The sequence below is a fragment of the Candoia aspera genome, chromosome 1 (genome assembly GCF_035149785.1).
Source record: "Candoia aspera isolate rCanAsp1 chromosome 1, rCanAsp1.hap2, whole genome shotgun sequence".
NCBI classification, from domain to species: Eukaryota; Metazoa; Chordata; class Lepidosauria; order Squamata; family Boidae; genus Candoia; species Candoia aspera.
In genome coordinates this window covers 231,645,869-231,656,596 of record NC_086153.1, presented here as the reverse complement: position 1 = coordinate 231,656,596, position 10,728 = coordinate 231,645,869, and the positions used below count along the sequence as shown (strand labels likewise).

Here is a 10,728-nt window from a genome sequence, read left to right as displayed (position 1 = left end):
AAGTAAGCTCTCTCTGTTCAGTGATACTCTCTTTCAGGAAAGAGTAAATAGATCCATGGCCTGACGGACAAATCAGATGGTACAACTCCTACCATTCCATTCTACACCCCAGCAAAATTCATGCAGACTCTTCCTGTTTTCCTAAATCCAGCTTTCATTATATAATGAATTGATTCACTGAAGTTGCTGGTCCCAGAAGAAGGCTGCTTGTATGTTGCCTGCTATTTGCACTTGGCATTCTCAGCCTTTTGCCAGGCTCCAGATATTTCTGCAAGGGGCTCTGCAGTTCCACTTCCCCTGGCCTCACCTAGTGTACCTCCTGCTCTCTGTAGCCAAATTTTTGCAGCCCACCCCCTGCAGGTTTCTACTACGGCAGCAGTGAAGCATCCCAGTACTGGGACCTGGAAAGCTGGCTTACTTAGGAAGGGAAGCCAGTGGCTGCCCTCTTGTCTTCCCCACCTTGTTTACTTGCTCACAGGCTTAAAGGGGGCAAAACCACAATGGGCCAAAGCTGGAAGCGAGAAAGGAACTTATTTGGGAAGACAAGTAGATAGTATAGGAGAACCATCAGTAGAACCAAGGGGACCTGGTCCTCTGATGGAAGTGAGTCTGATCATGGGAACTGTAAAATGCTGTGAAAAGAAATGCTATATAAGCACAGGAATGCCTGCTGGTTTGCAAAATAATCTCAGTCAAAGTTGTGGTATTTTCAGCCTACCCTTCCACCCCTTGTTTTCTTGGTTATTAAACCTTCTTACAACATAGCAGCTGAAAATATACCCCTATCCATACTCTATTGGAAGGTGGGGAACTCACACAGCTGAAGTTAAACCACAAAGTCTGATCTCATCCATCTATGGGACCTGGACTATCTACTGCCTTTTAAGGTAGCTCCTTTGCATTAAAAGGTTGCCCACTCCTTATAATAGTAGTGGCTTGTTTTTGTTGGAGATCCCAGCAAATCAGCATGCCACATTAGCATGCAGATTAGTTCGCTCAAGGATGCAAATTCTCTATGTGCTTCTGGAGGAAGCTGTTTGTTGCCCCTCCCATATTCCTCTCTTCCTCCTTCTTCACCATCTGGGAAGAAGCATGTGGCTGCAGCTCTTTCCATCTCAGGCTGTAGGCCTAGAATTCAGGAGGTTCTCCCTTTCTCCATGTAGCCTTCAGCAGCAATGAGGGCTGAGGGTAAATTAAGTTTAGGGAACAGAAAGAAGAATCAGAATAATAAACTTTTCTTCTGAGATGGATGTAACTGGACCAAATAAATGAGTAAGACTTCTTTTTGCTTACTTTTGAACCTACTTTGTCTAAGTGTGTAATTCGTTATGCTTGGGTGGGCTAAGTGTGTAAGATCAATAACCTATATTTCTCTAACGTGCTCATTAATGCTATTTTAGATAATATTCTTTTTCTGTGCACATCTTTTGCTGTGTTAAGCTCTGCTCCATTCAGTGGTCCCAGCTGTCCACTAATGGCTTCAGTTTTGGGGAAGTAAAACACAGATGAGATATTGTACCCTATTGATAATACAAGTTCTGTAAATATCAGTTTTTATATCTCTTCAGTCAGATTTGCACAATAAATATTGTAATGCATCTAAAAATGATATCCCAGAAGTGCTGGAATTTGCTTGGGCACAGCCTAAATTAGGAGATGAAGGGAAGTGAAAAGTCTAAGATTAACCACTGAGATTTTATGTATCAGATCTGAGTATCATACAGTCCATAGGATTTGACTTTGAAACAACTGGAAATACACACTACTGTTTAACTTGCTTTTCTTCTTCTTCTTTTTTTATAGTGCTAGATGTATCTGGCAGTTACAAACTGGGGTAATCAATCCATTGCCTATGAGTTCATCTTCCAGGCATTCTCTACTGTTCGTGAGATACGACATCTCATCTTCACTTTCTTTCTTTTGCTCTACTTCATAATCCTTTTTGGTAATACCTCCATCCTTTGGGTTATCTGCACTGTCCATTCCCTGCACACACCCATGTATTTCTTCCTGGCCAACCTGTAACGACTGCCTAAACCCAAATACTCAGTCTCACAAGCTCGGGCTTAAAGATAACTGATTTATTAAAGGAATAGTATGCAAATACAGAGAAAGCTGAGAATGAGCAAAAGCGCGCCAAATACAAACTTAAAAGCCTTGCTTGTGAGCAGGTCCCGCCCCGTCGCCCGTCAGGACGCTCCCCCTCCCAGGTGCTGGAAGCCGTTAGACGCGCCTGGGAAAGTAACCTTGAACAGGAGCGCAAACCCAAACATGCATTCCAAGCCCTCAAAACAAGGGAGGGCGAAAGAATGGAAAAACCCCGGGTGAAGGAACACGGAACAGAGAATGACATGTGAAACGTTACAATGTTAACCATACATTAGAATGAGAACATGACATATTGCCCCCCCAAAAGAAATTAGGGAGCCGGTTTGTCAGGATAGGCAGAGTGAAATTGGGCTACGAGACGAGGAGAATGCACGTCTGGAGCAGCAACCCATTCAGGATGAGGGAAATGTTTCCAGCGGACGAGGTATTGTAGAGTGGAGCGCTGGCGTCTGGAATCGAGGATAGATGCCACCTCGAAGTGTTGCTGGTTGTCAATCATGAGGGGAGGTGGAGGAGTGGGTTGTGGATGCCAACGGTCCGACGACAGGCAGGGTTTGAGTAAACTACAATGGAAAACAGGATGCAAACGTTTAAGGTTGTGAGGTAAATCAAGTTTAAACGTAACAGGGTTGAGTTGAGCAACAATTGGAAAAGGACCGACAAATTTAGGACCAAGTTTTTTAGAGGGTTGTGGGGACTTGATAAACTTAGTTGACAAGTAGACTTTATCTCCGACCGCAAAAGATGGTTCTGGGGAACGCTTTGCATCGGCATGGCGTTTATAGGTAGCCTGGGCATGGTGGAGAGCGAGTAGAATATTAGACCATGAGTCTTTGAGAGAGTCTGCCCAGCCAGCGAGGGTGGCTGGGAGCGGTTGAGGATGAGGAAGTTCAGGAATCGGAACGAATTCACGTCCAAAAACTGTTTTAAAGGGAACTTGACCAGTGGTTTGATGAATGGAATTGTTGTAAGCGACCTCAGCAAATGGGAGTAAATCGACCCAGTTGTCTTGCTGGTAGTTAACAAAAGCTCTGAGGTATTGTTCCAATGTAGAATTAACCGCCTCTGTAGATCCGTCCGTTTCCGGATGCCAGGCGGTAGAAAGCGATTGTTTTGTACCCAAAAGTTTCAAAAATGCCCGCCAAAATTGTGACGTAAATTGTGTGCCTCTGTCACTCACCAAACGGGCGGGGATACCGTGGAGGCGGTACACGTGGATGAGGAAGAGGCGTGCCAGCTGTTGTGCGGTGGGGATAGAAGCGCATGGGATAAAGTGGGCTTGTTTGGAGAAAAAGTCTTTGACGACCCAAATGACAGTTTTGCGTTGACTAGGGGGTAGATCAACGATAAAATCCATGGAGATATCCTGCCAAGGGACAGATGGAGTGGCCACGGGTTGAAGGAGACCTTGGGGCTTGCCCGGTTTGCGCTTTATCGCCGCACATACAGGGCACGCAGTGACATATTCCTTCAAGTCTTTGAGTAAAGTTGGCCACCAGAATTGGCGGCGAACGAGGTGCAAAGTTTTCACGTAGCCGAAATGTCCAGCCAGCTTGTCATCGTGGCAGCGCTGGAGTATGGTTTTTCGCATTGCTTCGGGTACATAGAGACGATCGTTGCGCCAGGCAAGATCATCGGTGAAAGTTAATATGTGTCTATTGGCTTGCAACCAAGTATCTGTTTTAAGGTGGGAGAGCAACTGTTGTTGCAAATCGGAGGGAATTGACAAGGGAGGCGGGTGGCTGAAAGGCGGAGCGGCTGGAGGCGGAGTTGATTGCGCTCGGGTCTGGCTGCGAGTCACTGCTGCCAAACCTAATTGTTTGTCGGTCCAGACGGTGCCTTGGACCGTTGGCCCTGGGCCAGCATCTTGGGGTCTGCGCGAGAGTGCATCAGCTAAGAAATTTCTTCTGCCTGGTATAAATTTAAGGGCGAAGTCAAAGCGGCTGAAAAACTCAGCCCAGCGCAGCTGTTTGGGACTGAGTTTCCGACTGGTGCTTAAAGCTTCCAGGTTTTTATGGTCAGTCCAGACTTCAAACGGGTTTGACGTGCCTTCCAATAGGTGTCGCCATGTCTCTAACGCTGTTTTTACAGCAAAAGCCTCTTTTTCCCAAACATGCCATCTTCTCTCTGTTTCCGTGAATTTGCGAGAGAGGTAGGCACAGGGTTTTAAAACGCCCGATTGGTCAGATTGTAATAGAATTGCTCCTATGGAGAAATCAGAAGCATCGACTTGTACCACGAAGGGTTTAGAGGGGTTTGGATGCTGTAAAATCGGTTCAGTGGTAAAGATTTGTTTGAGCGCTTCAAACGCTTGCTGACAGGCTGGAGTCCATTTAAGGAGCGCGCCTGGGTTCTTTGAACGTCGCGTATCCCCCTGTGCTTTAGTTTTTAACAGTTCAGTAAGGGGGAGGGCGATTTCCGCAAAATTTTGGGCGAATGCCCGATAGAAATTAGAGAATCCAAGGAAACTCTGTAATTGTCTCCTGGTACGGGGAGGTTCCCATGCCACGATGGCTTCTACTTTTGCAGGGTCCATTTCAATGCCCTGAGCTGAAATCCGGTACCCTAGGTAATCAATTTGCGACTGATGAAAGGCACATTTTGACAGTTTCGCGTACAGTTGTGCTTTTTTCAATTTAGCCAGTACCTGACGCACCAGGTGGATATGTTCTGACATGGTTTCAGTATAAATCAATACATCATCCAAATATACCAGTACCCCCTTAAATAGGTGGTCATGCAAGACCTCATTGATTAGTTGCATAAAAACCCCAGGTGCCCCAGATAAACCGAATGGTAAGACTTTATATTGGAAAGCCCCAAGAGGACAGTTGAACGCTGTCTTCCACTCATCCCCTTCCCTTATGCGAATGCGAAAGTAGGCTTCTCTCAAATCCAGTTTTGAAAAAATTTTGCCTCTGGCCAGATGTGATAACATATCTTTGATCAGGGGCAAAGGATATTTATTTAATATTGAGACCGCATTGAGCCCGCGGAAATCGGTACAAAGCCTTAATGACCCATCCTTTTTTGGCCTGAAGAGAACAGGCGCTCCTACCGGGGAATTTGCCGGCTCAATGAAACCTCTAGCCAGATTTTTGTCAATGAACTCCCTTAGCGTGGTAAGCTCTTTGGGAGACATGGGGTATATTTTTGGGTGAGGCAATTTTACATTTGGTAAAAACTCAATGGCACAGTCCGTTTTTCGGTGGGGTGGCAAGCGATCCGCTTCCTTTTCCCCAAATACTTCAGCAAAATCTTGGTACTGATTGGGTAGCCCCTCAAGAGGTTGAAGCGTTTGCACAGTGGTATACGCTACCCCTCCACCCTCCATGTCCTCCAGTAGGTCCTTTTCGGGTACTTTGTAAAATCCATCTGCAAACGTCACAGTTCTATGCAGCCAGTTGATAAAAGGGTTTTGTTGCACAAACCAAGGCATCCCCAAGATTACCAGAGGACCCCCCACTGGAGCTACCACAAATGGCAGCTTTTCCTGATGGGAGCCCATCTGCAAGGCGACCAGTCCCGTGGAAAGATTGACTGCTTTCCCTCCCGCCATAGTTCCATCCAATTGGGTGAAAATCATGGGTCTTGGCAAAGGGAACGTGGGCAGTTCCAGAGCCGCTACGACATCAGGGTGCATCAGGGAACGGGAGCAACCCGAGTCTAGCATGGCCCACACTTCCACCGTTTTGGTTTTTGAGCTTAGTTTAACTTTAACAGTCAGTGTGGGGAAGTTTCCACTCACCGAATCATGGTTACGCCCGGTTTCTTCCACCTGCCCTAGGGCGCCCTTCAGGGCAGGTGGTAGGCTTTTCCCGCCGGCTGCTCGAATTGCAACTCTTCCTCCTCTTCACCGAAGGGAAGGTCTGGGGGGTCCAGTTCCGCGAGGGCTGCCTTCAGTTTTCGCGGTGGAGCAGGAGCAGGCGTCTTTACCGTGGGTTTCGTCTGTCGTTCCTCTGGACGGCGTCTTGGGCACGAAGTGGCTCGATGTCCTTCTTTCCCACATCTGAGGCACTGACCCTTGGAGAACCGTTGCTCCCTCTCTTCTTCCCAGGTTTTTGGTTTGGGGCGGCTGGCAAGTCCAGATGTGCGCGCTCCTCTAGCGAGACGTGTTTGTCTAAGCTCTTTGGTATGGGCATAGGTTCGTAGGGCATTTTCTGCGCTTCCCGCCAACTGAATCCACCCATATAGCATTTTAGGATCATCTCTGCCCAAAGCCCATCGAAGGATTTCGGGTTCAAGCCCCTGCTTGAACAATTCGATGATTGTTGGCTCAGACCAGTCTTCCACTTTTCCTGCCAAAGCTTTAAACTCCAACGCATATTTGGCAACTGAGAGGGACCCTTGGTAAAGTTTCCGCAGGTCATTTTTGGCCGTTTCTTGAGCTAGGGGGTCTTCGAAATGCTCTTTAAGTGCCCACAAAAAGTCATCGAAGTCCTCTAACTCAGTTGCCTCAGCTTGGCATAGTTGCACATACCAATCCGCTGCCTTTCCTCTCAGCTTGTTGGCAATGAAATTGACCTTGCCATGTTCAGACCGAAAATTTCGACCCCAATCTTCTATATAGTGCTTGGCATTAGTAATAAAGAAGGAGAGCGTGGTGGGATCCCCATCGAACTTCACTCCAAATGGTGGGAAGGACCTTGCCGGCTCAGCTGGCTGTGGCGGTGCCGCTAATGTCAGCGTGCGCCGAGCCCCCATGGGTGGTCGATCCCTAGGAGGTCTTGCCTCTCGCTCCCCCCCTTGACGGGCTGATCGAGTCTTGCTTCTCCCCCGGGTCAACATGGTACTCTGCCTGGGGTACTGTGACGGCTCTTCCTCCCAATCCTCCGGGGTGGGCTCTGCCTCTCCGGGTGGATCCTCTTTGGGTAGATCCTTGAGGATCGTCACTATTAAATCCATTTTATCTTCTAATGCCCTCATACGGGCCGGAGTGACCGGCTCCTCCGAGGGTTGGTTGGTTACCACCACCCTCGGTGACAAGGGGACTTCGTGCTCCCAGGTCAATTGTGGAGACCCCCTCCCCTGTGCTCTTTCCATGACAGTTCTATGTTCACTCCTGAGACTCTCCTGCATGGATATCAGCAGCTCGTCCAATTGGATATCTCGCAACTCCCGACGTGCTGCTCTTTGCGCTCTCGAAGTTAGCACTGGCCGGCTTTTGACCGCCTCCCGCTCTTCTTCGCTTCCCTCACTTGCGCGGGGTTGAGGTTCTGTCATCGCTAGCGTTCCCTCTTATCCAATGATTGGATGGGGCTAGCGGAAAATGGATAGAATGATTCTCAGCTTTATGTAACGACTGCCTAAACCCAAATACTCAGTCTCACAAGCTCGGGCTTAAAGATAACTGATTTATTAAAGGAATAGTATGCAAATACAGAGAAAGCTGAGAATGAGCAAAAGCGCGCCAAATACAAACTTAAAAGCCTTGCTTGTGAGCAGGTCCCGCCCCGTCGCCCGTCAGGACGCTCCCCCTCCCAGGTGCTGGAAGCCGTTAGACGCGCCTGGGAAAGTAACCTTGAACAGGAGCGCAAACCCAAACATGCATTCCAAGCCCTCAAAACAAGGGAGGGCGAAAGAATGGAAAAACCCCGGGTGAAGGAACACGGAACAGAGAATGACATGTGAAACGTTACAATGTTAACCATACATTAGAATGAGAACATGACACAACCTCTCTTTTTTGGAGATCTGTTATACCACTGTGGTAGTGCCCCAAATGCTCACTAGCATTTCTGATTTCCACAGAACAATCCCACTGGTGAACTGTGGCATCCAGATGTTCTTCTTTACAACACTAGGGGGCACTGACTGTTTTCTGCTGGCTGTCATGGCGTATGATCGCTATGTAGCCATCTGCCACCCACTTCGCTACACCCTCATCATGACCTGGCGGGTATGCATATGGCTGGTGATTGGCTCCCTGATCCTTGCCATAGTGCTGTGTCTGCAACTGACTGTCTTGATTTTCAGCTTGCCTTTCTGTGGTTACCAACCCAAGATCAATCATTTCCTGTGTGATGTACCACCTGTGCTACAGCTGGCATGTGCCGACACCCATCTCCATCAGACTGCGGTATATAGTGTTGGCATCATGGTTTTAACAATTCCCTTTCTTCTAATATGCATCTCCTATGTCTATATTGTGGCTGCCATTCTTCGGATTAAGTCTTCATCTGGGCGGCACCAGGCTTTCTCCACCTGCTCCTCCCACCTGACCACTGTGATCATACAGTATGGCTGCTGCAGCCTTGTGTATCTGCGTCCCAAGTCCAGCACTTCACAGGATGAGGATAAGAAACTGGCTCTTATATATACCTTCGTCACTCCCCTCATGAACCCCCTGATCTATACCCTGAGGAACAAAGATATCAAGCAGGCTTTAAAGAAGGTTATGAAAAGGGTGGTTGCATCTCAGACTTGAGTCCCAGTTCATCTATAATATTATTACACCCTCAAAACCATCTCTGGATGTTCTGTGGCTGCCTAACTTGTATTTTTTGTATTTGTTACCTTTTCTCCTTTGCACAATTTCCCCCCTTGCAGAGGGCAGAGATTGCCTAAACCAGCTATCTCTTCCTGAGTTGTTCAGCAGGGAGCTTCCCTAAAAGGTGCTAGCCAAAGGTTAATTAGCACCCTTGGCCAGCTTGTGCTGCTCTCTGAAATTGACAAAGACCCTAATCAGTTTCACCTTACAGGCTTTCTTAAGTGGCTCCAGGCTTGGGCCAGCATGCTAAGCAAGCAGCCAGTGCCAAGGCATTCCTTTCAATGGGTGTTCCCCCACTGTGTACTTGAAAGTATTCCCTTTAATGTGTAGCCTCCCACTGTATACTTGCTTACTTTCTTCTAATCTCTTCCTTTCCAATGAATGTAAATACAAACATTAATTCCTTTGCTAGTCATTCCAGGACCAGGGTAAGGATTCCAAAGGATGGGGAAATGGCCAAAAAGGGCTATAAGATCTGTTGGATGTCCTGGCAAATCCAGCATGCCTCATTAGCATGTGCATTAGCATGTAAATTGAGTTTGTCCCAGGATGCAATTGTCCCAGGATGCAACTCTCCATGCTATTGAGGAAGCTGTTTGTTGCCACTCCCATTTCCTCTATCTCTCGTCCTCCTTCCACCAGGAGCAAAGCATGCAGCATGCTTTGCTTCTCACTCCATCTTGGGCCTAAAGCCATGGGCCTAGCCCTTTCTTCCATGCAGCTCTTGGCAGCTATAGGGCTGAGAGATCACTAAGTATGGGGAAAGAACAGAAGAAACAAGGAACTTCATTTTTCCACCAAAGATATATGTAACTGGGCCAAGAATAAAATGAGTAAGATATTCTTTTACTTACTTTTGAACCTACTCTGTCTCAGCATGTAATTCTTTATGCTTGGGAGGGCTGAGTGTGTAAGATCAATAACCTGTGTTTCTCTGACATGCTCGTTAAAGCTAGCTAAGATAATATTCCTTTTCTGTGCACAGCTCCTCTGCTATGTTAAACTCTGCTCCAATCTACCTGTTTTTCCCAGCTTGTGAGTCGAGTTCCAGAACATGCACCTTCCCCACCGTTTGGGCCCACCCAGCAGTTTGGGGTTGTATCCTCCTGACACTTTAAGTATTTAGGAGCAATTTCTTAATAAACCTTTTTTAAGATTTACCACCATCCTGGTGTCTCGGTGTTCTCTTTCTTTGGTATCCAACCTGCAAATCCTAAATTAAGTGTCGACACAAAGATTAATGGAAACACTGGATTAGCATCTATCACAGAAGGAAGGAATCTGGAATCCTTCAAGTAATTGCTGAACATCTCCCAGCATCTCTTAGCATCATCCATGTTGTCTGGGGTACTGGGTTGTATTCTGTCACCAGTTCTCCACTCCTTATCTGCTTAATTAAGTACACTATGGTAGGACTCTATAATAGACTTGAGTCAGCCTGAGATCTTTTAATAATGGACTTCAGGTTGTGGAATGATCTTTCAGAAGAGGCCAAAACAAAAGCCTTCATTCCAGCATCCTTTGGGAGAGTCCTGATCCAAACTCCGCACCTGGCAGAAATGAATTTCCATATCTGTATCCAAGGGTGGTATGTCTATATGGGCAAATTAGGCAGTCACCTAGGGTGACTAGTTAAGTGGGGTATCACATTTCAAGGGAAAAAAAACTCTAATAAAAGGGAATATACATAGCTCAGGGTTTAACCATGGAGTCCTTGGTGCTCTCTGGACTTGTTTGCTTGCTTGCGGACATCTCGTTACCCACTAGGTGACATCATCAGTGCGACCAAATGTGGGGTTTGCTGCCTGTTTATATGCAGTAGCTTGCTCTGCCAGTTTTGGTGGAGGTATAGTTTCCTCCTTGGTGGCTCCTTGATTAGAGTATGGTTTTCTGCCTGATAGTTTGTCTGGTGCTGATCCCTGCTTATCTGAAGGTGGGCTGTTATAGTCTTTTTGTTTCTTTCCTAGGTTTTTTATTGTCTCTTTTGAATGGTGTGTAATCTAAACAAGGAGCCACCAAGGAGGAAACTATACCTCCACCAAAACTGGCAGAGCAAGCTACTGCATATAAACAGGCAGCAAACCCCACATTTGGTCGCACTGATGATGTCACCTAGTGGGTAACGAGAT

At 47.0% G+C, this 10,728-nt stretch overlaps 1 protein-coding gene across 1 annotated transcript; it reads left to right on the top strand.

The window, feature by feature from the left end:
- Positions 1–1,809: 1,809 nt before the first annotated feature.
- On the top strand, positions 1,810–8,645 carry LOC134505567 (olfactory receptor 10Q1-like). The gene is given in 2 exon segments (XM_063315374.1): positions 1,810–2,021; positions 7,774–8,645. Coding segments are annotated over 2 exon segments (975 nt in total). The 3' UTR covers positions 8,537–8,645.
- Positions 8,646–10,728: the final 2,083 nt, after the last annotated feature.